Source organism: Perissodus microlepis, chromosome 23 (genome assembly GCF_051167445.1).
Source record: "Perissodus microlepis isolate ML-2025 ecotype Zambia chromosome 23, ASM5116744v1, whole genome shotgun sequence".
Classification (NCBI taxonomy): domain Eukaryota; kingdom Metazoa; phylum Chordata; class Actinopteri; order Cichliformes; family Cichlidae; genus Perissodus; species Perissodus microlepis.
Window position 1 is genome coordinate 40,256,222 of NC_140482.1, and position 24,206 is coordinate 40,280,427.

At 39.2% G+C, this 24,206-nt stretch overlaps 2 protein-coding genes across 2 annotated transcripts; both read right to left on the reverse strand.

Moving 5' to 3' along the window:
* Positions 1–4,901: 4,901 nt before the first annotated feature.
* LOC146362175 (cytochrome P450 2J4-like) lies at positions 4,902–14,219 on the reverse strand. Its single transcript, XM_084921778.1, has 10 exons — positions 13,646–14,219; positions 12,265–12,506; positions 12,015–12,177; positions 11,770–11,919; positions 11,531–11,691; positions 8,036–8,212; positions 7,771–7,912; positions 7,336–7,523; positions 7,101–7,242; positions 4,902–6,902 (listed from the first exon to the last, which is right to left on the reverse strand). Exons 2-10 carry the CDS (start codon positions 12,466–12,468, stop codon positions 6,724–6,726), a joined length of 1,506 nt encoding a protein of 501 aa, XP_084777904.1. The 5' UTR covers positions 12,469–12,506; positions 13,646–14,219; the 3' UTR covers positions 4,902–6,723.
* Positions 14,220–17,200: 2,981 nt separating this feature from the next.
* Positions 17,201–23,807, reverse strand: LOC146362176 (cytochrome P450 2J6-like). The gene is made up of 9 exons (XM_084921323.1): positions 23,344–23,807; positions 23,094–23,256; positions 22,700–22,849; positions 22,457–22,617; positions 21,273–21,449; positions 21,008–21,149; positions 20,573–20,760; positions 20,338–20,479; positions 17,201–20,150 (listed from the first exon to the last, which is right to left on the reverse strand). Exons 1-9 carry the CDS (start codon positions 23,545–23,547, stop codon positions 19,972–19,974), a joined length of 1,506 nt encoding a protein of 501 aa, XP_084777449.1. The 5' UTR covers positions 23,548–23,807; the 3' UTR covers positions 17,201–19,971.
* Positions 23,808–24,206: the final 399 nt, after the last annotated feature.

The window sequence follows — 24,206 nt, forward strand, 5'->3', positions numbered from 1 at the left end:
CTTCAGTATAATTGAGTTGCCTCGCTTATATGACGCATGCCGGGCCAAAGTAGAGAAGGATGTTTGCAGTGTCGTGCATTATGCCTTGACGACTGACCTATGGACGAGCAGAGATACGCAGCCCTACATGAGCGTAACCATCCATTTCATTAAGAAAGACTGCACACTCTGCGGTTGCTGTTTACAGACTGCGTACTTTCCAGATGACCACAGGTCAGGTGGTATATCGTGAAATATATCATTATCGTGATATAAAATAATTCATATTGTGATAAATATTTTTTCCATATCGCCCAGCACATGTATGGAGGCAAAATTGTAAAATTGTGTCACTGACTAATTATATTTTTTGAAAGCACTGTCTTTTTCCAAATTCCAAATTTTTACAGGACTGTATGCAGAGTCAAAAGATATGGTTTGTTTGAAATGGTTGCCAGAGGAAGCCATTTTTCTCTAACAAGAACATGGCTGCACAGCTTAAGGTTTGCAAAGTTGCATCTGAACATACCACAAAACGTCTGGAGCAAAGTCCTTTGGACAGACAATACCAAAATTGCAATGTTTGGCAAAAACAGCATCAGCACCTCGTACCAACTATCAAGCATGGGGGTAGAGGGGCAATGGGTCCAGTCAAATTCTAGACCTCAACCTGAGCGACATGCTGTGACAGAACCTAAAGAGAGCTGTACATTTTATTTTTTTTAAACAACCCCAAATCTCAATGAATTCCAGCAAAATTGCAAAGTAGAGCAGGCCTAAAATTTCTTGTCAATCATGTGAGAGACAGATGAAGTAATAACTTTCTGTATGACTTTAAATTATTGCTGCTAAAGGCGCTTCTAAAAGCTGCTGAATCATTCCCTATCTGAATAATCCTGGCAATTAAGACTTGAATTTCCACCCTGTAAAATAAATGTTTCACACAATCAGTTACAGTGTAATAAATTTCAGTGGAAAAGGAAACTCCACTGTCTTCATTGTAACTCGAGAGAACTGCTTCACTCAAGTCATGGTTACAAGTTCAGTCAAGATCAGAAGAATATAGATTTTCATATTGTGTTATGTCCACTGTCCACTGGTAATCTAATAGCTAGGTAATCTGGTATCCAGCTTAGTTTCCATACTGAAATAGGAGCAATATCTAATGATCTGTCTTTCACTTGTAGATTGTAGACTATGTGTTGAAGGCATCCACTGCAAACTGCCATTTTCTCTTCTCTGTCTCAAGCCGACACCATTCAGTGTCAGAAGCCCACATAGTGTCGGAGCCCTTTGTCAGACAGATAACTGCATTGCAAAATATATTTTGATTTTATGCTGTTACCAATGGGTTTTCACAATATGAATATCAAAACCAAGAAACTTCCCTGAAACCGTTGTAACTATATAATAGTCATGTGATTGTGATGTGGCTTCTCTGAGTTCAGTTTCACTTTAGTGTGAAAAAATACTTTAAGTCAAACAGAGCAGAAGTGTGTGGCTGCATATCATTCTCTTATCACTGTAGTGCCCATAGCTGCTGTTTATCATTACCTTGCTTAACTACTTTGAAACTGTAATTAGTTTAAGAAAGTAAAATGAATATTTGACCATTACTATGCAGACTTTTCAATCCAGCCCCAATGCATCTTTCTTAAGACACAGTAAGCCAGTTTAATTTGTGTTATCACTTTAAAGCTCCACTCCTTATTTCTTTAGATTAGACAGGTTGGTGGCATTTCTTTCTTTTTTTTTACATTCAAACTACTTTCTGATGTCAAATTCTGCTTCGAAACCTTGCGTCCATTTTTAATGTAGATGTTACTTTGATATGTACCACTCTCCACTATTGTACTGATGTGTCAGCACCAAACGCCACATCCAGTAATCCAGTAATTTCTTCTTTTGTTGTTATTACATTAAAGCTCCAACTATTGAAAATTTAATTGAAAATTAAAACAAAGTTCATGGTGGTCACATACCACACTGCAGAGCTCTAACCACTCCGCAGTTAAAAGGGTGTGTGTGCAATCACATCCCATCACCAACTATCTCCCAGACGCTTTTGTTGTTTTTTGCTGTTGTTTGAAATAAGGTATTCCAGTATTTAATTGTGACATTTCATAATCTCTAATCTTCAGAAATCTAGAACTTCAGCGGCAGGGAGAAGGTCAGAGACTTCATGAAAGACATAAAGTGGTGAAATAGTTTCTGGCCAAACATTTCTCAGGCTTCACATATAGACTTTATAAGACAAGATGGATAGACTGATACTTCCTGGTCTGAAAAGCTGAACCAATTCAGACATGTCTTTAACCTGCATTCCTTCTAATGATTTGTAGATGAGAGTCCTGTGGTTTTAAAAAGACTGTATAGAAATCTAAGGGAAAAATACCCACCAAAACAGAGATGGAGCAGTTACCACTAACGCATCACATCACAAAAGTCTTGAGTTTGCATTGAACCTGGGGCCCTGTGTGTATACAACATGTATACATCAAAAAGGCTCAGCTTGAGCCTTCAAGATTAACAAGTAACAAGATGGCTACACGTTGCACACAACAAACATACTTAACTTCAGTTGGAGCAGGTAGATTTACTTAAAGATGAAAATAAACACCACCGATGTCAAACATCAAAGCTATAATACACATGGACTCTTTTTCCTGTGTTCTCAATAAATCTAATACAGTTTTTAAGAAGTGAATTGGAGTCTGACAAATAACCTTGAGCATGTTCCTAATTCATTCATTCATATTAAATTAGTACTTACTTTGTATGTTTATAATTATATTCTGTTTACCAGAACAAATACTAGCGTATTTGTACTACTACTACAATACTACTACTAACTCAGGTGAGTTCAGTTAACTGGTGAGTGTTAAATTGAATGGCATTCATCAGCTTGTGTCTTTCTAGAGCTTTTTCTTATTGACCGCTCTTCCACTAAAAGCAAAATTCCTCCAATGATACTCACATTCATACTGTGCCTTTTACTCTGTGCTGTCTGCTAGCATACTATTAGCAGCAGACAGCTGAGGACACAAAAGCCTCGCGCTCCATGAATAACAGTTTGGTTTTTGATTTAACTAAGAGAGCTTTGAGAATTTGCACTAAAGTGCAGATAACAAAGAAGGTACCAGAATGATTACTTAGTTTTGTCCGATGTACTGAGGACAGTGTATTTTAGAGAGTTAGTATTTTAATTTACATTGTGTTATAAAATCCAGTTAAATTAGTACAAGCTAAGAAAAAAACAAGCTGAAGTTGGAGGTACAGCGGACGTTTTTTTGTTGTTGATGATTTTCAATTCTATTCAATTCAATTCAATTTTTTTTATATAGCGCCAAATCACAACAAAAGTCGCCTCAAGGCGCTTCATGAGGCGACTTTTTCACGATGTTCAATAGCGGAAAGTAAAAATAACATTGGCTTACGCATAATATTTCTGTACTCCTTCACTGTTTTTCTTGTATATCACTTGTACAAGATTACATTTTTGCATTTTAGATGCAAATATTTTATCTTTTTTTTAATCTTTTTTTTCTTTTGATCATTTTTGTTTGATATTTTTGATGGGACTCTTATCTACTCTCATCCAAAGATGGGTGTACCATGAGGAGTAGTGTGTATCAGTTCAGTCCAGCTCCAGGTGCTATAAAAAACTATTATTAATTGCAGTTATATCTTTAATGACCTGGATTTCTTGTTACTGTGTAATATAGATGAAAATCTACCCCCAGTCTTAGACAGGCAAATAAAAAAGTGTACTAATGAATACAACACACCTGCCCCTGATGGAAGAAGCTCAATCTTCACAATGCAAAATATATTCTCCTACAAAGTCCTTCTCCAAGATGATCCTGGAAACAATAACTGCATCCAGCCTACAGTTCTATCAAACCACAATTATTGCTTAACTTCACAATAATTTAACTTTATTGGTCTCTGACCAGTTAATGAGCTCTAAAAGATATGACGCTTTAGGGGCATAGCAAATATTACCAGAGAGCAGGAGAACCAGAGATCTGAAGAGGTATAATGATGACTGCACAGATGACCAGATATCAAGGCAGGGCTCCTGAGGCAAACTGTCTTTAAAGAAAGGACCATACCATAAACTCCTCTGTATACCAAAGTAAGGAATTCTGCCCAACAGGTAAAGCTTGGCTGAAGCTGGGTTTGAAAACAGGACAGTGATCCCGACCACAGCAGCAAATCTACAACAGAATGTTTGAAAAAGTAAATGCATGAAATGCTGTGTTTATGCACAGGACTTTAGAAACCTGTGCATAAACAAAGGCCTTCCAACTTTAAACACTGTAAATTATATATAAGAAATGATTCCTCAGATAAAATGACTGCTGCTAAAGATGGTTCTACAAGTTCCTGAATGATAGGTTACGCTTAGTTTTTCACAGGTCTGCAGCAAATTCTGTGAAAATGTTCTTTTTCACACAACTGTATATATACAAACCGAAATATTTAGAAATAAACATTATAAACTAGGAAGAACGGTTGTGCAAAGTCTGTGAACATAATGTGCAAAGTACACAGCTCAGTGTTATAGTAATATCACACACTTTCAAACATTCTGTTCTCATTTCCAGGGGTACTGGTCCTGATGGGCTACAGCTCCTGGTACAGGGGAGTTTATGTCCATGGTGAAAGGTTCATCTCCAGTATTTCTTACCCACCACATGGTCCTGGCGTTGTACAGGTTTTGAATTGTAGGCAGAAGGCAACAAGCAAGGTATGCAGAAGAGCATCTGTGAACACACAGTATGGTGAACCTTGAAGTGGATCGGCTACAGTAGCAGAAGACCACACCATGTGCCATTCCACTCAGCTAAGAACAGAAAACCAAGACTCCAACTTCCATGGGCTCACCAAAATTAAATGTAAGTGTGTGCTGTATGTAGTTATATGTGTTAGATGTAGTCTGCTATGACAAGGACAACTGTATTAAAGAGCAGCAGACTACTGAAATCCCAGGAAAGACAGGATCTGATTACAGAAAATACTGAATCTATACAACAAATACAGCAAGTCAAAGTAAATACTACATCTCATCTAGGTCAAGTAAGCAGAATTTTATTGGAGGAATAAACAACACTCCTATCACGCAGTGAGTAAAATTTCCATTTTAATATAACTTAGGAACTACAGTATGTACGACAGTAGTGATGCACACAGACTGTTTGACAGAGTCTTGAAAACCTATGGACAATTTAGAATCACCAGTTCACCTAACCCCACTAATTGCATGTTTTTGGACTGTGAGAGGAAGCAGGAGCTCCTGGACAGAACCCACACAAAGACCGTGAGAACATGCAGCTAACCACTGTGCATGCTGCCGTATTTAGCTACCAATTTGGTTCCTATTTAATATTTATACTTTTTGTTTTCTGGTTTTGCTTTTAGGCCATTAAAGGACACCCAATCTACCTGTTTGTCCTCTCTTTAGCTGCATAATAAAAGTCCAGCAAAAAGAAAAAGGTAAAGAAAAAAGGATAGGGATGGGTATCGTTTAGGTTTTATCCGATACCAGTACCAAACCGGTACTTTTGAAACGGTGCCGGTGCTTAAACGGTGCTCGAACCAGTCCTTAAAGAATGAAAAACACAAACTTTGTCCAAAAACCTCTCATGTTTAGCTGTTTCCCTCTTTTTCTTTGGTCATTTTAGCCTTTTTGGCCAGGGTGAAGGGAGCATCTGCCATCAAACAAGAAGACAGTCGCATGTAACTACGACGGTGTTTGCTAGTTCACCTTACGTGCATTAATGTAATAACGTGGTTAGCCTACTCAACGTAAATTACACACGAACAACATTAAGCTACTCGCCCAGAGAAGAACGGCTGCTGCTGCCATCATCATCCTCATCATTTCTGCTACACTGGCAGGGCTAGGGGCCAGGACTCTCCAAGTCGGGCTTTTGGGGGATGTTGCTAACTCCGGGACCGATAACAGGCACCAAACCCACAGTAGATGTGCTCGGTGTGAGGTCTCGCAGCAAGATATCAAATACGGTGCATTTCTCGGCTTTAAAAAAACGCTATGCGTCGCCAGGTGTTTCATCAGATTCGAGGTGTTGCCTCCTTTGCACAATATCAGCTTAAAGCACTTGTTGCAGGCTGCTGAGTTTGCATCTTTTGCTGTGAAGTACAGCAAGACTTTTGACCGCTTCGCCTTGGGCATTTTTAATCTGTAGCACTGCTCTAAAAGAACGTACGTACCTGGGCCCACCTCCCATATGGAAAAGATATATATAAATCTTATAAAGTTTGTATCTGTCTTGTGTGAAACTTGTATGAAAAGCATACAAGAGTGAAAACACATATAAGATCCCTTGAAAAATTATATAATGAAACTTGTATGTTTTGGATACTTACTAAAACAATATATCAAAGTAATGAGAAAGTGGCCACTTTCATGAGTAAATCATGTAATCCTTATATGATTTACTCATGAAAGTGGCCACTTTCATGAGTAAATCATATATGTTTTTACTACTTCTTTTCCATATGGGCTACTACGATTGCAAAGGTAAAATGATTGGCTAGAATCCAAAGTGTATGACATCTCAGTAAAAAAAAGCACCGAAATAAAGCGCCGAAATGTGCGCTGCTTTTCGGTCTGGTTACTACCGTTTATGTCAGATACCGGTACTCATCCCTAAAAAAGGACTGACATAAAAAAATGGACCAAAAACAAAGACGGTATGGAGACAATGACGTGAGTTTCTAATGACGTGGGGTTACGCAGATTTCATAATTCTTCGGTGTCAGAGTGAGCCCAAAGCGGTAGTCCATATCAGGCTTCACCCCGGCAGGCATGGAGAATGTGAAGTGCTGCATGAAGGAGGTGAAGAAGAGGAAAAGCTCCATCTTGGCCAGGCTCTCTCCAAGACACACCCGCTTACCTGAGACAAGACACTGACATTAGTCCTAGATTTCCTTTGGATGACTGTGCACAGATCAGTTACTGATTCAATAGAATTACTTAGGATCTCTTTTTGTCCTTCACTAATCATCTCTTAAACAGCACAGTGTATACTTAAAGAGGCTGCTGAAAAATCTTGCACAGACATTAATAAAATATCTACAGAGTCGTTCCTTACCAAGAGAGAAAGGCAGAAAAGCTGCTCGTTTCACAAACCTGCCCTCCTCATTCAGAAAGTGATTTGGATTGAAGGTGTGAGGCGTCTCCCACTCTTTCTTGTCAAACAGCACAGATGTCAAATTGGGAATTACTATAACTCCCTGGCAATTGGAATAATAGTAAATAAAACACACAAAATGAAATATGACATAAACCATGTTTGTCTTTTACTTGAAACTGGTTTGAGCAATGACCTTTGGGACTGCGTAGCCTCCCAGCTCGACGTCTCTATTGGTGACATGCGGCACGCCAAGAGGAGCTATGTTTCCAATCCTCTGGATCTCATGGATAACAGCATCAGTGTAAGGCAGGTTTGCACGGTCCTCCATTGAAGGCTGTCTGGACTCTCCAATCTCTCTGTCTATCTCAGCCTGTACCTTTTCTGTGCAAAAGACAAAAGAAAACAGTATTTCAGCAATGAAATTTACAGCGTAGTGCAACAGCGCTGATTATTAAAGAGATTTGTGCACCATTGCACAATACATTATACATCTAAAAAGCTGAGTATAACCTGGAAATAGTAAAGTTTACACTTAAGAAATTATGACCAGAATGTTCCTTTAGTGCCACACATGTCCAGATTATTTAATAAAAACAGAGAGCTTTCCAGGCCTGGTCAATACTCTTACCCTGAATCTCAGGATATTTTGCCATGTAGAGGAAAGCCCAGCGCAGGGTGGTGGATGTGGTTTCAGATCCAGCCACAAAAAGATCCAAAACACAAATAACCAGATTTTCCTCATCAAAAGTGTTGTCGTCCTGCCCCTTATTCTGAAAATACATGCAAACACACATTTTAAAACATTGGAAATGATTAAAAAAAAGTGCCTTTATTGGCAGTGTTACCTGAAATATATGGCAAGTTATGATGGCAAATTAAGCCTAATCTCCTACCATTTTAATCTCACTGAGGTAACAATCAATGTAGTCACGTGTTTCTGAGGGATCCCAGGTCTTCTTGTGCTCATTTAGCTCTACTCGTATGAAATCCTTCACTTCATTCCACATCTGCTTGCCAGTCTGATGTGGACCTGGTAAACGTCTCATCAGGACAGGAAATGAATTGTAGAGCTACAAACGGAAACAGATTGGAACAATACATTCACGTTAGTGCAAATGCCATGCCTCAGTCTAAATAAACTGTCTGAAAACCAGACAGACAGAACCAGTCAAAAGTTTGGTTAATACTACAGAAGGAGGCTCATGGAGGGGCAGCCATCTACCGTAACCGGTTGGGGGTCTAAACTAATCTGTTTATGTCCAGTGTTGGGCAAGTTACTTTGAAAAAGTAATTGATTATAGTTACTAGTTACTACTTCAAAAAAGTAACTGAGTTAGTAACTGAGTTACAAGATTCTAAAAGTAATTAATTACTTGAAAAGCAACTATTGCGTTACTTAAAAAAAAAAAGAAAAAAGTTTAACCCTCTGGGGTCCAGGGTATAACTGGCCATTTTTAACTACTTTTGATTTGATGTCTACATTTCACCTTTAACCTCCTAGGACCTGGCGTCCACATATGTGGACATCACATTTTGGGTTATTTAGACCAAAATACTCAATTTAGCTCTACAAGAGCCTGATATCCACTTAAAAGGACATTATATTGCTACTGTTCTATTAAAATTTTAAATGAATATCCTCATATGTGGCTCTTATATTTCTTAAAAACAAAAATAAGGTAAAAAAAAAACATAAATCTGGTAATTCTTTGTTTTTACATTCATCGGGCCCCAATATGCCCAAATATCAAAGAGAAATTAAACATTTATGCCGTGGAAGAGTTCGGGTCTTAGGAGGTTAAAAACTATTTACTTTGCCTTGTTTGGTATCATCCGTTTGAGCACAACTTCGCGTGTCTGAATTTACAGTTATGTTTTCATTTTGACATACTGTATTACCACAATTTATCTAAAATCAGACAAAAAACATAAAATCCGAGTAGAAAAAGTTATATTTTTTACTGTAACAACCACAAACATGTTTAATGAATCATATTTCATAACTTTAAATGCAAATATAAATTGTCAGTTTTAAATCCTATGCACAAGTTTTACAAACAACAAAGTTATTTGCAGCCATTTACCTTTTACCCTTTTTAATAACCATTTCAAACTATTTACAGAACAATTAGCTGTTCTGCATTCAATAAGATGCCACACAAATTATTTGTGCCACTCCAAAAAAATTATTTCTATCCACTATAAAGGAGAACATCACAGTCTGATACCTGCAGGTCTGACCTCAGGTGTATCACTCCTGTTCTCTATGTGGAGACAGCAGTCGCCTCGTTGTTGTGACACACAACACAAAACTATCCACAACACTACATGTAGCTGCCGTCATAGGCAACTCTCGCATTTAAGTTCATTTTATTAGATAGTTAAGGTTGAAATATTAAGAAATAAGAAATAAATAGTAATTCATGTTTTGTTGATTAGATTTATATGTTTAAATGTGTTATTTGTGGTAATTGTGCAATTAGATAGGAACCTTTTCTATAGTTCCGTCTGTTGTTGCTAAGAGGGCATTTTTGTTGGTTGTCACACTCAGCAAGCTAATTAAGAGACGAGCCACGAGGTTTGCACGTCTACAGAAAGATAAATAAAAGAGTGCCTTTTCTGGACCTCCCCACGACGTAAAGATGAAAGTTTTATTCCCTTTGAGTGAGGCCAATGAGGTAAATGTTTATTTTGTTTATTATCGTTGTATGTAAACAATATTCCAGTGCAATTACCGCAGTGTGAAGTGTAATGTGTATTTTATTGATCCTTTTGTTGGAATGTTTCGTTATATAATGCTTAAGGACAATTATTAAGAATATTCATTTAAGTTTGTATTTCTTTTTAGTTCTGACGGCATTGTATCGGCTGTGGTTGTACATCATTACATGTTAAGGCATGTCGAAGAATCCTCCTGTCCGAAATAAATGTCAGTTTAAATGCAAAGAACAAGTTGAGCTTTATTAAGACTCGAGGGGAGTAACACTACACACTAACTACACAAGACAACACATTAACTACACACTCCAAACACGCTAAACGTCACAAATCTCTCACATCTCAAAACTCGCTCTCTCTCTTTTCTGCTGTCTCTCTTTCTCTCTTTCGCCGTCATTCCTAAAACAACTTTTGGTTATTTTGCTCATAAGCAGAGCGTGCTTGCTAGCGCTGTCCTTAGACAGTAAACGTGACGAAACTATTGAGGAAAAACACACGTACAAATTGTTTATCATGACTCTGGTTTTACGAGGCCCATCAACACAATTTAAAAACTAGTATATATCACCTTGTTGCTTTGTCATCTTGAAGTGGTCATGTGATTGGCTTACCACGACTACTTTATTCTTCCTCAGTCAAACAGCAGCACTCATGCGATTGTTTTGCCCCCTTAGCTCCAGGTGTTTTGCCAAAAAGTGATCGTCTGCCAGAAAGTGATTGCAGAGCGCACACCTGCTTAAAGCTGTAGCACCCAGATTACTTACGAGCGGTAAGCTGAACACAGCTTCAACCATCTGTTTGTTAAAAAATAGTAACACGACCGCACCGCATTTTCTTGTTAGTAACGGTAACGGTGTTGTAACAATAGAAATAGTAATTAGTTAGATTACTCGTTACTGAAAAAAGTAACGCTGTTACATGTAACGCCGTTATTCCCATCACTGTTTATGTCTAAGAGTAAAGTAATTAAAAAACAAAGGTGTAGATTCTGACAGGGTACCAAGTGGAAAATGTGCCCTAAGCTGTTAACTATGAAGCAATTTGGTTTTTGGCAAGTATGATATATATTGGTTTGTTGGCGCAGTGGCATTTTAAATGATGTTTACCAAGCAAAGTAAAACAGTGCTCAAGGGAAACAGGAGAGAAGACTGCAGGATTATGACTTTGATCATTGCTGTCAATGATTTTGCTGAATATAAAGCCCATAAGGTGAAGTTCTGATTGGGAAAATCGTTTGTCTTTGTGTTTTTGTAAATGACTGAAACACTGTTACAACTTATATGTCAAAAACATTCACTCATACTGTAATATGTGTGTGTAATATGTCTAGAAGATGATCAGAATATCTCCAGACTCTGCCTTTGTTTTGATCCCTACACTCTTGGAAAGCATTGTGACTTCATCGCATGTTTTGTTTTGTTTGTCCAATTGTCCATTAACATAAACCATCTACAGTTACTTCCACACCTCTCTATGGTGACTGGTCTTAATTATGACAGACACTTACATAATCTTCCAGTAGTGAGAGTTCATTATTAGTAAACTTTACATACCTGTGTCAAAAAAACATCATTCACTGACCTTACTATAAATTGTATCACAGTAACGAATACATTGCACAGTTGCGGCACATGAATTTAGGATGTGATCAGTATTTTTAAATGCTGTACCTGTCCCCAAATGGAGCCTTGAATCTGGAGCGCTTTGTCAAACAGTTGCATCATTTTAATGAACTTCTCTTCACCGTACTCAAAGCGATGGCCGAACACCAGGGAGCAGATGATGTTGGAGACAGCATTGTTGAGAATAAGGTGTGGATCGAATGGCTTACCTCCAGAATAGACGAGAAACTTTTATGTAAACTGTGAATTTGTTCATTATAAAATCTCACTGTGTAATAAGCACGTACCTTTATAGCTTCTGATGTTTTTTGCACAATATGTAAATTCATCCAGGACCACAGATTCAAGTGACTTCTTGCCAAATCCAAACTGTCTAAGGGTCGATAGTACAAAGCGTCTCTGCTGCTTCCAGAGGTTTCCACTACTGGTAATGACACCTGACCAGAAATAGAGAGGGGAAAGCAAACAAAAAAGAACCTTAAAACTTTGAACTTTCAAGCTTTGGGTCTGTTTTGATCTATAGTAGTCTTACCTAATCCATGTGCTATATCAGTCTGTAAAGGAAGGTCCGGGCGGTCCGCCAGGCTGTCTCCCTGCGTCACTAGAGCTTCTTTCAGAATATCAAACCTGTTTAAAACCACCATCCGTTCCTGTCCCATCCGTAGACTGTACACATTTCCATATCTCTCTGCTAACTGGCAAAGGATTTATCAAAGAAGATACACACAAGGCTTGAGATGAAAATATGAGTTAATAATTAGAATTTGAAGATTAACAGGTACCTGTGTCATACTCTCATGGGCCCTGTTCTGATCTATAGTGAATAGGTTGCCCATAATTGGAAGACCCCGGGGTCCTGGAGGATAGCCTGCTGGCCGACGATTCTTAATATAGTCTGCAGTGATGATGAAAACTGCAGCGAAGAGCAGCAGACTCTTGAGATCCCAGGAAACATAGGTTCCAATTACAGAAATGATTGAATCCATTCTGTAAATACAGTCACTGTACGTGGGTACGATTTCTCCTGTAAGACAGATGACTCAGTCTGAGAGTAGGCAACAAGTGCTATCACTGCAGTGAGGGCGAAGCTCAGTATTACTATCACTTGGCAAAGCAAATAAAGTTTACTCTGAACTCTGGCCTCATTTCATGGAGAAAAAAAGATGTGAAAAACATTTTTAATCTAGGATGCTAAAATCAAGTATTGTTGCTCAACAGTAGAGAATCTTTTTGGCTTGAGGGTGGCTTGATTAGATTTAAGAAATAGAGATGAAAATGAATTAAAAAAAAAACACTTTTAAACCACTATCTTTGGGGCAACACTAACATACACAGAAAAAAAACTGCTCATTAGAATCTTGAAAATGAGTTTGTAGTTTTGCCATTTGACAGAGTGGAAGATGTGAGATTTTTAAAGCCTTACATAATCATAAAACGACATGTTTTCACAACCAACCATGGTCAAACCTGCGTTTCTTCAAGGCTGACTTTTAAATGTACCAAAACTAAAATCCTGTTTCCACTTCTGAGAACTTTGGTGATATTGTCCATTGAAATCTGGCAGTGTCACCTGGTTTGTATTTGCCACTGAGCCTTCGTTTCAGGCAATAGTGTGCGTAGGGGTGAGGTAAGAGATCTGGGAAAGCCAGTGGTGTTCTTTTCACCTTATTTAACAAACTAACTCTGTTGTGAATTTCATGCCATGTTGTTTAAACAGAAAAGCAACTCAGATTAATTTAAGCAGCAGGCTAATTTGAGGAAAACAACTCTAAAGAGAACAAAAGTAGGACAAGTACAAAAACAGTGGCTTTAAGAACATGGCCAAATTCATTTTCCTTAATGTTGCAACACTTTTCAGCACAAGGTGGTAGCATAGAGTATTAAAAGTAAAGTTCCAAATAGCAATGCATTAAATTTTTGATTAATGTTGCAAATGAATCAATTGCATGATCTATTATGTTAGGATAATATGCAAAATTCGTTGTTGTCCATAAAGAGCGACCCGGACTGGTATGAAAGGTTATCGTAGCCTAATCCTGATTAAAAGTGAGATAAAGCAATTTTAAACATCAACACAGAGTTTAAACGATGGGTATTAAAATACAGTGTCTTTGTAACGTCGACGTTGCTTTCACGTTAATCTAACTTGAAACTCATACACACCGTCTGGATAACGAGACGCCGTCCCAACTCGGAAACCGACCCTCGGGGGAAGTAGAGGATTGACTTCAAAATAAAATACAGGTCGTTTAAATAAAACAGTTGGAGCTTTGATCTGTGAGTCGAAGTGAAATGTTTTGCTTATCGAGCATTTTGTGTCCTGCCTCTGAAGTATAAAAAGGATCCCAAATTGTGTTGCCACCAAATAATCCGCTTGGATTCGAGGTGGCCTCTAAATAATATGTTAAACGTGCACTCTGTTTAAAATTTGCAATACGTATGTTCACCTTTCCCCAGGCAATGAGTCGACAAAGGTAACGAACTGAAGTTTAATTTTGAAAGTAAAGCAACTGGAAGTTTAGTGTGTGCCTTCGCTAGCCTATTGCCCAGTGCCTTTTGATTGCATAACGTCAACAAAATCTGAGAAGAAGGCTTAGTTAGGTCCTGTTAGATCTCCAGGGGACCAACAGGCAAATGAGTTATTTGGGGCATTTGAGACAAATTGTGTGTTTTCAATAGAAACCTACATAGATAGTGCCACCTTTAATCCACTGAGTCTTTTTCGGGTATTCCAACCTGACATTTTCTGGCAAATAGTTTCTTTCTCTAACCACTACGTACACCTTTTCAAGTCCTTGTTGATGCAAATATCAGTGCATTCAGGGGTACTGACACTGTCAAGATGACCTACTGAAGTTCAAACTGTGTATCACAATGGATAATAAAGGTTATTTAAGTCTATTTTTAGACAATGTTCCAAAAAGAGAAAATATCAACCTTCAAACACAGTAGTAGAGAGGACATGATTTAGCCACTGGACCTGGGCACGTCACAGTCACTGAGTCTACCAAGAACTCCTCTGCATACCAAAGTAAGGCATTCTGTAAGTAAGACCTATGAAACAGGACAGTGATCCCAACCACAGCAGCAAATCTACAACAGAATGGTTGAAAAAGTAAATGCGTGAAATGCTGTGTTTATGCACAGGACTTAAGAATTCTGTGTATAAACAAATGCCTGCCAACCTCAGTGAACTAAACACTGTAAATGATTTCTCAGATGTTAATTAGTTACTGCTGCTAAAGATGGTTCTACAAGTTCCTGAATGATAGGTTACGCTTAGTTTTTCACAGGTCTGCAGCAAATTCTGTGAAAATGTTCTTTTTCACACAACTGTATATATACAAACCGAAATATTTAGAAGAGTAGGGTACATAAACATTATAAACTAGGAAGGACAGATGTGCAAAATCTGTGAACATAATGTGCAAAGTACACAGCTCAGTGCAATGAATCCAGTGAGCAAACTTTTTAAATCTGGAGTAAATACGTTTAAGTGTGTGTTATGGTTATATCACACACACTCACATATTCAGTTCTTATTTCCAGGGGTACTGGTCCTGATGGGCTACAGCTCCTGGTACAGGGGAGTTTATGTCCATGGTGAAAGGTTCATCTCCAGTATTTCTTACCCACCACATGGTCCTGGCGTTGTACAGGTTTTGAATTGTAGGCAGAAGGCAACTAATGACAAGCAAGGTATGCAGAAGAGCATCTGTGAACACACAGCATGGTGAACCTTGAAGTGGATCGGCTACAGTAGTAGAAGACCACACCATGTGCCATTCCACTCAGCTAAGAACAGAAAACCAAGACTCCAACGTGAAGAGCAGCAGACTATTGAAATCCCAGGAAACAAATACAGCGAGTCAAAGTAAATACTGCATCTCATCTAGGTCAAGTAAGCTGATTTTTATTGTGATTGATTTAAAGTGCAATCTCATCAGATAAAAGAAACAGCCAAACTTCAAATGGCCTAATGCCATACATGTTCTTATTTTTCCCCAGTCCAAACCCCTCTGCTTGGTGCAGTAAGTACATTAGTAGTAATACACACATAAAGACTGTTTGACGGTTGATGAGACACCCTTTGGTGCCCCTGGACACATCATCAGTGATGTAACCTGGGGTCATTGGGGGTTTCGGGTCTTTCAACAATCAGACCCCCTCTCCCAGGCGACCCAGCCATGGGTTGATCAAGCCCCAGCTTGTGTCCAGGTAGCGCTACCCTACATGCCATGCCTCTCCTCTTTTGATCCACAGCCACCTTGACGCTGCTTCTGCTGCGCTGGTGACCACCTTGATAGCTCTTCGCTGGTTACCCCCTACGATGCCTAGCATTTTGTATGCCCTGCAAAGGGATTGACCCGCGAATCCTCAACATCCCACTTCGATGGGTTGGCATCTTGCCCGCCAGCCATTACTCTGGCACTCCTCCACTAGCTTGGAATACTTGCCCTCTTCCTCTCATGAGCTTCCTCCATACGGTCTTCCCAAGGCACAGTAAGCTCCAGAAGGATTACCTGCTTGGAAACAACCGATGTAACAACTATATCTGGCCTTAAAGTTGTCTTGGCTACCGCTTCAGGAAACTTTAACTGCTTTGCCAGGTCAACTTTCAGCTCCCAGTCGTGCGCCATTGCCAACAGGCTAGGCAAGGTATTTCGGACTGGTGCTGCTGGCTTCTCCCCAGCTTTTATAAATGTGACTGTATTCTTTAGAGTCTTGAAAATGAGCTGATGAATTTGATTTGTCAAAGAGTGGAAAACAGAACCTATCCTGGCTACCATAGCGTGAGAGGAGGGGTACACTGTGGACAGATTGCCAGAGACAGACAATCATTCACACCTACAGACAATTTAGAATCGCCATTTCACCTAACCAAACTAATTGCATGTCTTTGGATTGTGGGAGGAAGTGGTAACCCCCGAAATGAACCTATGTAAAAACTGTGAGAACATGCAAACTCAGATGGTGGATTTGAACTCAGTGCCTTCTTGCTGTGAGGCATTTCCCTCAGTCCTATATTTTGGTATTTCCCAATTTTATTTTTTTTCTTTCATAGCTTCCATGAGTTTTATGCCCTCGTTTATAGTCCTGCCTTCTCTGTGTCAAGATGCCCGTGGAACCTGCCCTTTTTCTAGTGTTTAGTTGTTGGAGTCTATTCTGTTTGCTTTTGCATATGTGTGTGTGCTTCCTCATGTGTAGTTTAATTTTTAATCTTGTGTACTTTGTGTTTCCTGGTTTTGCTTTTAGGCCATTAAAGCTGCATAACATATATGTAAGTCCAACGATAGGAAACAGAAAAAAGGATCGACTTGAAAAATGGACCAAAAACAAAGAAGGTATGGAGATTGATGGTGAGACATTAACTGGTTATCTCAAAAGCAGTATTACATAGACAACAAACTGGGGGGCAAAAAGGCGAGGAAAAACACAAAGTACACAAAAGGTAACTTCAAATCATGCAGGCAATTCTTAGAAATATACACCACTTTTACAGATTTGATGAGGAATAAAATTGACAAGAGTTCTGTAACTGCTGCTGCAAACTGTCAAGTCCTTCTAAAAGCATGCATGAAAGATATGTCTGTGAGGGTTCTCAGTCATCCAGGTCATCGTAGACTAACGAGCTTGGAAAGAAAAGCATCTGGACTTCATTAAGTTGCTTGAAGACGTTTCACCTCTGATCCAAGAAGCTTCTTCAGTTCTAGGTTCAAATGGTGGAGAGTCCCAGATTTAAGCCCTGTGGGAGTGTCCCCCCAAGAGGGACAATGGACCCCCTAATGATACTCTATCTAATCACACAAGCCAAGGTGTGAAAACGGGTGTAGGTCACAATAAGCCAAGGTTTTGGGTGAGCTCATTGTGAAACCTAGTCCCGACCTATCATGTGATTTCCTGAGGTCAGATGGCCCAGGATGTGAGTGGGCATTAAGGTGTCTGGGAAGGATCTCAAAACTGGGTTATAGATGACAGACAGTTGGTGTCATAAGCCACCGCCTCTGTTCAAAGATGGCCGTTCTTAACTTAACAATGTAGTGTATGCTGTACAGTTTAGTGAGGAATGCCCAGACCTCTACATTGGAGAAACCAAACAGCCACTTCATAAACGCATGGCACAACATAGAAGAGCCACCTCCACAGGACAAGACTCGGCTGTCCATCTGCATCTAAAGGACAAAGGTCACTCTTTCAAGGATGCCACTGTTCACCTTTTGGACAGAGAAGATGGTTTGAAAGAGGAGTGAAAGAAGCCATCTAATGATGATGATGTATACTTTATTGATCCCCCGTGGGGAAATTCCTCTCTGCATTTAACCCATTCACTCAGTGAAGCAGTGGGCAGCCATTGGGCGCCCGGGGAGCAGTGTATAAGGTCGGTACCTTGCTCAGAGGTACCTCAGGGTTGCCGTTGAATGGATTTGAACCCTAAACCTTCCGATCATGGGGTCACCACCCTACCTACTGAGATGTCCCTGCCCCCATCTATGTCCACTGTGAGCGACCACCTTTGAACAGAGGCGGTGACTTACGACACCAACTGTCTGCCATCTATAATCCAGTTTTGAGATCCCTGGGGGCATAGCTGGACTGGCCATCAGGCATACCGGGCATTTGCCTGATGGTGATTTTTAGTTTTTATGGGCCGACGTTTTTTTGTTTGTTTGTTTGTTTGTTTGTAACGTTATAAACAATGAAAGGTGGTGGATTGGTCAATTGGTCATGATTGACTCTGGGCTGGAACAATTACAGCCGATAATGTTGAACTTTAAAGTTCCATATTTAGGTGTAAAGGAACGCAATTTGCCCCAAACTTCAGCTAGAATGAAAAAAAAGACACAAAGCTGGAGTTATTCTGCGTCTTTACGCTGCACTGCTGCCTGTTCTTCTCTCATTCTCTCCCCCTCCCTCTCCTGTTGCTACTTCAATCATGAAACTGATCAATGATCAGCTGATTGGCTTTTCTGTAGTAAGTCCCGTCTCTCTTGTTTGTTTATCGCCCACTTTGCGCCAGAAAGAAGAAACCAGCGGACGTTGCGCTAAACAACAGCAGCACGTTTAAGCTTGATCAGCTGTTGTTAGAATTTATTTAATATTACTTTCTAGTATCAGCTGATGTTTGCTGGATCCACAGCCGTAAAGGGGCTGGTCATGATATCGGTTTGGTGAGAGGGAAACATGAAGATGAAACCAGGAGATGTCCTTACTGAATCATCAGAGCTGAACAGGTGATGGAGAAACAGGTTTACCTTTTAGGTGAGATGAATCAGTTGAAGGGAAGTTATGAACTGTTTCTGAGAGACAAATAACACCAGGATCCTTTTCTACGTAGCTGACAGCTGGTAACTGTGCAGGGGTGGGTCTAGCAAAGTTTTGCCAGGGGGCCAGGTAGGGCATTAACAGGGAGAGGGGGGCACAAAGAAATACTTTTCTTTCTTATTATTATTTAAAATGTCTAGCTTTTATTAAATAATTATCTGAATCTTAGAACCAAAGTGATCATCTGATGTAAAATGTATAGAAATTCATTATTGTATTTAGTCAACATTAAGTCTAATATACCCTAGTAAGCTATAGTACTTTTTCCATGTGTGCAGTCTGCAATTCTGTTGAAGAAAGATGTTGAATCTATTTAATTACTGTAGAAAAATAATTGGTTTCTGTGCATTTGTTTTACCCTGGCAAAAAATGAAAGTTGATTACGTCGATTAAGCATCATGAGGCGGAGGGTGGGGGGTGGTTCCCTATTTTTTTGCTGGGAGTTGGCAACCCTGCTAGTTAGGTATATGTAATTATTGATCAGGTTGTTTGATATTTCCGGTAAGTACTGTTTAAAATACCAGAATAGGGAGGATAGTGTAGGTTTAAGTTTATTAGATTGATACATATATACCAACAAGATAGTGTACAACACTGTCACAGCAGCATTTGTTTTCATAGGCTTTATGGCTTTTCCTATAATACCTGGTGGGCTGGTCTCTCGTCAAAATGCCCGGGCTGATTTTTTGTCCCAGTCCAGTCCTGCCTGGGGGGCCACTCCTACAGGGGTTAAATCTGGGACTCTCCACCATTTGACCCTAGAGTTGAAGAAGCTTCTCAGATGAGAGGTGAAACATCTTCAAGCAACTTAACAAAGTCCAGACGCTTTTCTTTCCAAGCTCCTTAGACCATTCATGAAAGACAAAAACTCTCCATTCATGTCCCACTTAAAATAGTGTTTGAGCTGAAGTCTAGTTGTGTTTATTTTGCAATAGGAATTTTACTGTCTCTAACTGTTGGAGTGGTTAATTTGATTGATAGATTTGTCCTTCAGATGTAACTAACAGTAATAACTAAAGGTAATAATGCACTTATTATTAAAGAGGTAAGAGAAATTTCACTGGTGTGTAGTGAAATTCAAATCAAAACATGTGATCAACTATTAATCTTGTCATTTCTTTCCTTAAACCTTGAACTGGTAATAAGATCACAAGTGCTGGCAGTTTCTAATGACGTGGGGTTACGCAGATTTCATAATTCTTCGGTGTCAGAGTGAGCCCAAAGCGGTAGTCCATATCAGGCTTCACCCCGGCAGGCATGGAGAATGTGAAGTGCTGAATGAAGGAGGTGAAGAAGAGGAAAAGCTCCATCTTGGCCAGGTTCTCTCCAAGACACACCCGCTTACCTGAGACAAGACATTGGCATTGACAAAGGATGACTGTGCACAGATCAGCTGCCGATTTTATAGAAGGACCTACGATCCCTTTTTGTCCTTCACTAATCATCTCTTAAACAGCACAGTGTATACTTAAAGAGGCTGCTGAAAAATCTTGCACAGACATTAATAAAATATCTACAGAGTCGTTCCTTACCAAGAGAGAAAGGCAGAAAAGCTGCTCGTTTCACAAACCTGCCCTCCTCATTCAGAAAGTGATTTGGATTGAAGGTGTGAGGCGTCTCCCACTCTTTCTTGTCAAACAGCACAGATGTCAAATTGGGAATTACTATAACTCCCTGGCAATTGGAATAATAATAAATAAAACACACAAAATGAAATATGACATAAACCATGTTTGTCTTTTACTGAAAATTGGTTTGAGCAATGACCTTTGGGACTGCGTAGCCCCCCAGCTCGACGTCTCTATTGGTGACATGCGGCACGCCAAGAGGAGCTATGTTTCCAATCCTCTGGATCTCATGGATAACAGCATCAGTGTAAGGCAGGTTTGCACGGTCCTCCATTGAAGGCTGTCTGGACTCTCCAATCTCTCTGTCTATCTCAGCCTGTACCTTTTCTGTGCAAAAGACAAAAGAAAACAGTATTTCAGCAATGAAATTTACAGCGTAGTGCAACAGCGCTGATTATTAAAGAGATTTGTGCACCATTGCACAATACATTATACATCTAAAAAGCTGAGTATAACCTGGAAATAGTAAAGTTTACACTTAAGAAATTATGACCAGAATGTTCCTTTAGTGCCACACATGTCCAGATTATTTAATAAAAACAGAGAGCTTTCCAGGCCTGGTCAATACTCTTACCCTGAATCTCAGGATATTTTGCCATGTAGAGGAAAGCCCAGCGCAGGGTGGTGGATGTGGTTTCAGATCCAGCCACAAAAAGATCCAAAACACAAATAACCAGATTTTCCTCATCAAAAGTGTTGTCGTCCTGCCCCTTATTCTGAAAATACATGCAAACACACATTTTAAAACATTGGAAATGATTTTAAAAAAGTGCCTTTATTGGCAGTGTTACCTGAATTACATGGCAATTTATAATGGCAAATTAAGTCTAATCTACTACCATTTGAATCTCACTGAGGTAACAATCAATGTAGTCACGTGTTTCTGAGGGATCCCAGGTCTTCTTGTGCTCATTTAGCTCTACTCGTATGAAATCCTTCACTTCATTCCAGATCTGCCCGACACTCTGATGTGGACCTGGTAAACGTCTCATCAGTACAGGAAATGCATTGTAGAGCTACACAAGGAAACAAATTGGAACAATACATTCACGTTAGTGCAAATGCCATGCCTCAGTCTAAATAAACTACTGGAAAGCACAGAACCAGTCAAAAGTTTGGTTAATAATACAGAACCAGACTCAGGGAGGGGCAGCCAACAAAGTGGACACATTATAAGAGCTTTATTAAGTCATATTTCCACTTTGTGATCCAAAGGTCCCAAAATTTTGTATGCTATACATTTTTCTTATGAATTGAATATTAACTGCAAACTCAAACTCAATCATTTTATAGGTTACTGAATAAAATACATGTTTTTTCTTAAAGTTCTGATGGTGGAGAGGCATGCTGGGAAAAAGATTACTTGTTCTTTCTAACCTTTTGTGGAAAATGTGTGCTAAGCTGTTAACTAAGCAACAATTTGGTTTTTGGCAACGGTGTTGCGGGATTTCTAATCATGCTTACCAAGCAAAATAAAACAGTGGTGGTCAAAAGAAAAAGAAAGAGGAAGAGACAAGACTCCAGGATGAATATAGCATCATGACTTTGGATTTGAGCATTGCTGTCAGTGAGTTTGCTGAGTACAAAACCTAAAAGATAAAGTTCTGATTGGGGGAATCGTTTGTCTTTGTGTGTGTGTGTTTTTTTTTAAAGCATTGTGACTTCAGCTCAGTGTTTTTCTTTATTGCTATTGTAAAAATGTGTCCATCAATATAAAACCTCTATAGTTTCATATATACAGTTTGGATATTCTCTCCTACTCTGCATGTCACTGCTCAGTGTTAATTTCCTGTTTGTTATCACCTCTTTTCTCGCCTAAAAGGTGACTATTTTTGTTTTACTGTGTCAGACACTTCAGTACGTATGCTTCTAGTAGTGAGGAGACTTAATATTGATAAACTTTACATACCTGTGTTGAAAAAGTTCATTCACTGACATTTAAAAAAAACATTCCTGTAAGGAATAAATGGCAGAGGTGTGGCACGTGAATTTAGGATGTGATCAGTATTTTTAAATGCTGTACCTGTCCCCAAATGGAGCCTTCAATCTGGAATCCTTTATCAAACAGTTGCATCATTTTAATGAACTTCTCTTCACCGTACTCAAAGCGATGGCCAAACACCAGGGAGCAGATGATGTTGGAGACAGCATTGTTAAGGATGAGGTGTGGATCGAATGGCTTACCTCCACAATAGAAGAGAAACTTTTATGTAAATTTATGTGAATCTGTTCATTCTAAAAGTCTTACCGTGTAATAAGCACGTACCTTTACAGCTTCTGATGTTTTTTGCACAATATGTAAATTCATCCAGGACCACAGATTCAAGTGACTTCTTGCCAAATCCAAACTGTCTAAGGGTCGAAAGTGCAAAGCGTCTCTGCTGCTTCCAGAGGTTTCCACTACTGGTAATGACACCTGATCAGAAAAAGAGCAGGGACAGCAAACTTCTCAACTATAAAAACGAAGGTTGTGTTTTAGGACTATATAACCACTTCTCTATTCTTATCCCTAACTCCTTTCTTAAAGTTAAATTTGAAGCAATCAAAGCTGAGAGTCTTTGGGCAAACCAGAATAATACAACTGGTTCTGGGTAAGGCCAAAACCCGTAAAAGTTTAAACTATCAAACTTTGTATCTGTGTTGATCTTTAGTACCCTTACCTAGTCTGTGTGCTCTATTAATCTGTAAAGGAAGGTCTGGGCGGTCCGCCAGGCTGTCTCCCTGCGTCACTAGAGCTTCTTTCAGAATATCAAACCTGTTTAAAACCACCATCCGTTCCTGTCCCATCCGTAGACTGTACACATTTCCATATCTCTCTGCTAACTGGCAAAGGATTTATCAAAGAAGATACACACAAGGCTTGAGATGAAAATATGAGTTAATAATTAGAATTTGAAGATTAACAGGTACCTGTGTCATACTCTCATGGGCCCTGTTCTGATCTATAGTGAATAGGTTGCCCATAATTGGAAGACCCCGGGGTCCTGGAGGATAGCCTGCTGGCCGACGATTCTTAATATAGTCTGCAGTGATGATGAAAACTGCAGCGAAGAGCAGCAGACTCTTGAGATCCCAGGAAACATAGGTTCCAATTACAGAAATGATTGAATCCATTCTGTAAATACAGTCACTGTACGTGGGTACGATTTCTCCTGTAAGACAGATGACTCAGTCTGAGAGTAGGCAACAAGTGCTATCACTGCAGTGAGGGCGAAGCTCAGTATTACTATCACTTGGCAAAGCAAATAAAGTTTACTCTGAACTCTGGCCTCATTTCATGGAGAAAAAAAGATGTGAAAAACATTTTTAATCTAGGATGCTAAAATCAAGTATTGTTGCTCAACAGTAGAGAATCTTTTTGGCTTGAGGGTGGCTTGATTAGATTTAAGAAATAGCCAAACTTTAATACTTCAGTTCTTATTTTTACCACTTTAAAACTGCTATCTTTGGAGCAACACTAACATACACAGAAAAAAAAATGCTCATTGGAATCTTGAAAATGAGTTTGTAGTTTTGCCATTTGACAGAGTGGAAGATGTGAGATTTTTAAAGCCTTACATGATCATAAAAGGACATGTTTTCACAACCAACCATGGTCAAACCTGCGTTTCTTCAAGGCTGACTTTTAAATGTACCAAAACTAAAATCCTGTTTCCACTTCTGAGAACTTTTCTTGGTTTGTATTTGCCATTAAGCTTTCATTTCAGAAGAGTTCTGGGAAAGCCAGTGGTGTTCTTTTCACCTTATTTAACAAACTAACTCTATTTCATGTT

Bases quoted from the DNA above. Each gene is read 5' to 3' on its own strand.
- LOC146362175 (XM_084921778.1), bottom strand. From the start codon at position 12,468: ATGGATTCAATCATTTCTGTAATTGGAACCTATGTTTCCTGGGATCTC. The intron at 12,178-12,264 runs GTACCTGTTAAT...ATCCTTTGCCAG, and splicing joins CCCATGAGAGTATGACACAG to TTAGCAGAGAGATATGGAAA. The intron at 7,913-8,035 runs GTAGGAGATTAG...ATGTATTTTCAG, and splicing joins ACCTCAGTGAGATTAAAATG to AATAAGGGGCAGGACGACAA.
- LOC146362176 (XM_084921323.1), bottom strand. From the start codon at position 23,547: ATGGATTCAATCATTTCTGTAATTGGAACCTATGTTTCCTGGGATCTC. The intron at 22,850-23,093 runs GTAAGGGTACTA...TTTTCTGATCAG, and splicing joins TAATAGAGCACACAGACTAG to GTGTCATTACCAGTAGTGGA. The intron at 21,450-22,456 runs GTACAGCATTTA...TTCCTTGTGTAG, and splicing joins AAGGCTCCATTTGGGGACAG to CTCTACAATGCATTTCCTGT.